This window comes from Gossypium arboreum, chromosome 11, assembly GCF_025698485.1.
Source record: "Gossypium arboreum isolate Shixiya-1 chromosome 11, ASM2569848v2, whole genome shotgun sequence".
In the NCBI taxonomy this organism is placed as follows: Eukaryota; Viridiplantae; Streptophyta; class Magnoliopsida; order Malvales; family Malvaceae; genus Gossypium; species Gossypium arboreum.
The window spans coordinates 87,284,322-87,288,290 of NC_069080.1; the positions used below are offsets into that span (position 1 = coordinate 87,284,322).

The following is a 3,969-nucleotide window of genomic DNA, read 5'->3' on the forward strand; positions in this document are numbered from 1 at the left end:
TAAAAATTCATGGAAACATGAAACTTGCCATAAAATAGAATATTGCTGCAGCAATGATATGAACTTGAAAAATCACTAAAAATAGTATAAATGGAACTAAATAATGAGTAAGTTATGAAATTTAAGCTTAATGAGTCTATTTTCATGTGGATTGAACAAAATAGGCATATAAAATATATTTTATGAGATTTTTAAACTTTTTTGAAACAGGGCCAGAATGATTTCTGGATCCCCTGTTCTGAATTTAAAAATTCATAATAAATTTTAAAAACATAATTAGAAGTTTTTCTTTATAATTAAAGATTCCTTATTGAGTCTAGTTTTAAGAAAAACAAACCTCGTAGTCATTGAAATTTTGTATAGAGAGATATCTGATTCGTAATACACAGATGTCAGAGCAGTCAAACCCTAAAATAGGGGAGACTTTAACTAATAAACTGTACTAATTGGCCCAACCAAAAATTCTAGAAAACAATTAGTAAATAGATATATGAGTCTAGATTTAGGGAAAATTTACGGATCTTGATTTGAGTTTCCGTAACTCGAGATATGATTTTTCTTGTAACTGTGACGTGGGTAGTTAGAAAGCTGTGAATGTAGAAACAAATGATTTGAAGTTCTTAATTTGATAAATTATGTTCGGTAACCCCTCAAGCTCGACTCCGGCGACGGTTTCGGGCGTGGGGGCATTACATTACTACTAGAAAAGTGTTGTTGTTTCCCAAATAGAAGGTTTAGGAGGATTAAAAGAGTGATCTGATAAATTCAATGATTCAAACTTCTTCCCTAGTCTATCTACAAACTGCTTGGCTTTCATAAGTTCACCAATGTCCTCAAAAATTACTGTGTCACTCCACTCAAGAGAGTCTTCATCACTATCAGAATTGTTGTTGCAAAATTTTTCAAACTCTTCCTCTACTGTTGTTTCTATCAACCCAATGGTGTGGTATTCTTCATTCTCATAAACACATTTCAAGGAATAAAATACATTGAAAGTAATTTGTTGATCATTTATGCTCATGGTCAGTTCGCCTTTCTATACATCAAATAAAGTCCTACCAGTAGCAAGAAAAGGTCTTCCAAGAATAATTGGTACATCCTGGTTAGCTTCACATTCTGAAATAAGGAAATCTATAGGAAAAATAATTCTATCTACTCTTACTAGCATATCTTCAATTTTACCTTCCGGATGTGCATACGATCGATCAGCCAGTTGCAACGTATCTATAGTAGGTCTTGTTTTCTCAATTCCCAGTTTCCTAAAAATAGACATCAACATTAGATTTGCACTCACTCCTAAATCACATAATGCATTACCAACATAATGATTTCCAATTGAACATGGGATAGTGAAACTCCTTGGGGCCTTCAATGTTGAAGTTAACTTATTCATCAACATTATTGTGCACCCTTCAGTGAGAGCAACAGTTTCAAATTCTCCCAATTTGGACTTCCTTGACAGTATATCTTTCATAAACTTCACATAATTGGGCGTATTCTCCAAAGCTTCCACTGGCGTTATGTTGATATGGAGTTCCTTCAAAACATCCAAAAATCTTTTGAACTGAACATCCTGTTTAGGATTATGGAATTGCTGAGAAAAAGGCAAAGGTGGTCGTCCATTAGATTGTTGATATTTTTTTGTTGTGACATTTTTGTTGGCAACATGATCTAATTTTACTACAACATTCAACTGTTTACCCTTTTCAAGTGTAATATGCTTGTCAGTTGCTTCTAAATTCTTTCCATGATTGTCTCCCACTTCTGAAAGTGATGGTCTTGCACTATTCCTTCCCTTGTATTCTCAAATTCTCGGTATCACTTTGCACTACTCTTTGTGGCCTTAAATTTAAAGTATTCGCTATCTGCCCTACTTGATTATCAAGAGCTCTGGAGGACACAGCCTAAATCTAAATTACAACATTCTTGGCCATATATTCTTTCAACAAGGCTTCAATAAAAGTAGAAGATGTTGCTTAACGTTGTTGAACATTTTTCCTTGGCATAGGATGATTATAACCAAGCAGTGCACTATTATCATTCTGTCTCCCCACATTGTTTAAATTCCCCTCACCTTGATTATTCTAACTAAAACTCGGATGCTGCTTCCACCATGGATTGTAGATGTTGGAATAGGGCTTATTATTTCAATTTAACTTACCCATGAAGTATACTGATATTGAGTTTGAAGGGCATTCATCAAACACATGGTCTTCACCACAATAAACACACGATAGTTCGGCTGATTTCATCTCCTAGGCTATAATGGACCTTTTTATTAATTTGATCATATTAGCTAAAGAAGATAACTGGGCTGTCAACGAAGTGATTGCATCAAGATATATGGTACCAGCAGCTTTCTTACCCATCCCAACTCTCGTGGTAGGATATTGATAATTATTGTTGACAATCTTTTCCAAAATCTCAAATGCTTCATTATAAGATTTATCTAACAAGGTACCATTTCCAGAAGCATCAACTACCGTCCTTGTATGCACATTCAAACCTTTACAAAATATCTCCATCTGCGTCTAGTTCTGGAATTCATGCCTTGGACATTTCCAAAGTAATTCTTTAAATTATTCTCGAGCTTCATATAGTGATTCATCCTCCGATTGTCAAAAAGATTTGATGTCATTTCTAAGTTTGGCATTCATATTTGGTGGATTATACTGTGGCAAAAATTTCTGGAAAAGATCATTCCATGATGCTATTGCTCCCAATGGAAAATCATTTAACCATGCTCATGCACGATCTCTCAAAGAGTATAGAAACAACTTAAGCCGCAAAGTGTCTTCAAGAACACCTTGTTGTCTAAATGAGTCATAGACATCTAGGAAATGTCTTAAATGCAGTCTTGGATCTTTAGTGGGTAATCCATCAAACCGTCCAACTATTTGCAAAATCTAAAACATTATCGATTTCAACTCGACTTACTAAGCTTGTATGTGTGGTCTGACTATTCCTCTAGCTATTCCTTGATTCAAATCATCCAGAATTAGAATAACATGTTTCTGAATTGGTCTATCTCAATCATCTATCACACGATGAATAGGTGAATCAACATCCTGACCAATTGGATCATCATTGAGACCGTGATCATTCAGGCCAAGATCATTCCCTTCCCTAGCCATATCTAACAGCTCTTTTCTCTTCCTCCGCAAAGTTCTCTCAATCTCTAGGTCAAAGGATACTCTTTGTTAGTAGGAAAGTATTTTCTCATACACTGATGGCAAACCTATAGAAATTAAATACAACTAAGTTAGCTAAAACTAAGAAAACAATGAAAATAACAAAACCAAATTTCACCAATTGCCATGTAATAGCCCGATTTTTAGTGGTGTTAGAAACAGTGGTTTCAAGACCATAATTCTGATGAAATATTTTGTGAATATTACTTAATTAGTTTAATTATGAGGTCTCTAGATTCATATTAAATTTTTGTTGAAAATTTTTATTGTTTGGATAGTTTAATAAGTAAAAATTACTGAATTGTAAAATCTGCAAAGGTTGAGAAGTTAAATTACAAGGGTTAAAAGGATAATTAAACCATGGAATTTAGTTAGTGGATCAGAATGATGATTTGCTTAAGTAAAAATGGTTTAATTAAGCTTATACATGGTTAATTAAGAAATTAATTATGAAAGTTGAAAAAATTACAAAACAATCTAGCTATGTAAAACAAAATTAGAAGATCAAAAGATGAAATTTGATGAAATAGCTCATCTTCTTCATAGAAAAGGTGAGAACTTTATGGTTTTAGCTTCCAAGCTTCGAAGCTTCAATTTGTAAGTGAATTGTAGGCCATTTTTAGCAATTTTTATGTTTTTAAGTTTGTATTAGCTTGATCTAGCTAATCTGAGGATCAATTTGTGAAATTGTTAAATGTTATAAATGTTTCCATTGATGAGTTGAGCTATTATTTGAAGTTTATGATGGAAATATGAAACCTTATTGTTTGGGTGGACT

The 3,969-nt window shown here is 33.3% G+C and overlaps 1 protein-coding gene across 1 annotated transcript; it reads right to left on the reverse strand.

Annotated features, from left to right (window-relative positions):
• Positions 1 to 700: 700 nt before the first annotated feature.
• On the reverse strand, positions 701 to 2,525 carry LOC108475177 (uncharacterized). The gene is made up of 4 exons (XM_017777165.1): positions 2,351 to 2,525; positions 1,183 to 1,764; positions 1,060 to 1,116; positions 701 to 951 (listed from the first exon to the last, which is right to left on the reverse strand). Exons 1-4 carry the CDS (start codon positions 2,523 to 2,525, stop codon positions 701 to 703), a joined length of 1,065 nt encoding a protein of 354 aa, XP_017632654.1.
• Between the last annotated feature and the right edge of the window lie 1,444 nt (positions 2,526 to 3,969).

Coding starts and splice junctions, on each gene's coding strand:
- LOC108475177 (XM_017777165.1), bottom strand. CDS start 2,525: ATGGAGATATTTTGTAAAGGTTTGAATGTGCATACAAGGACGGTAGTT. Junction 1,765..2,350: donor GATGGGTAAGAAAGCTGCTG/GTACCATATATC, acceptor CATCACTTTCAG/AAGTGGGAGACAATCATGGA. Junction 952..1,059: donor AAGACCTTTTCTTGCTACTG/GTAGGACTTTAT, acceptor ATGAGAATGAAG/AATACCACACCATTGGGTTG.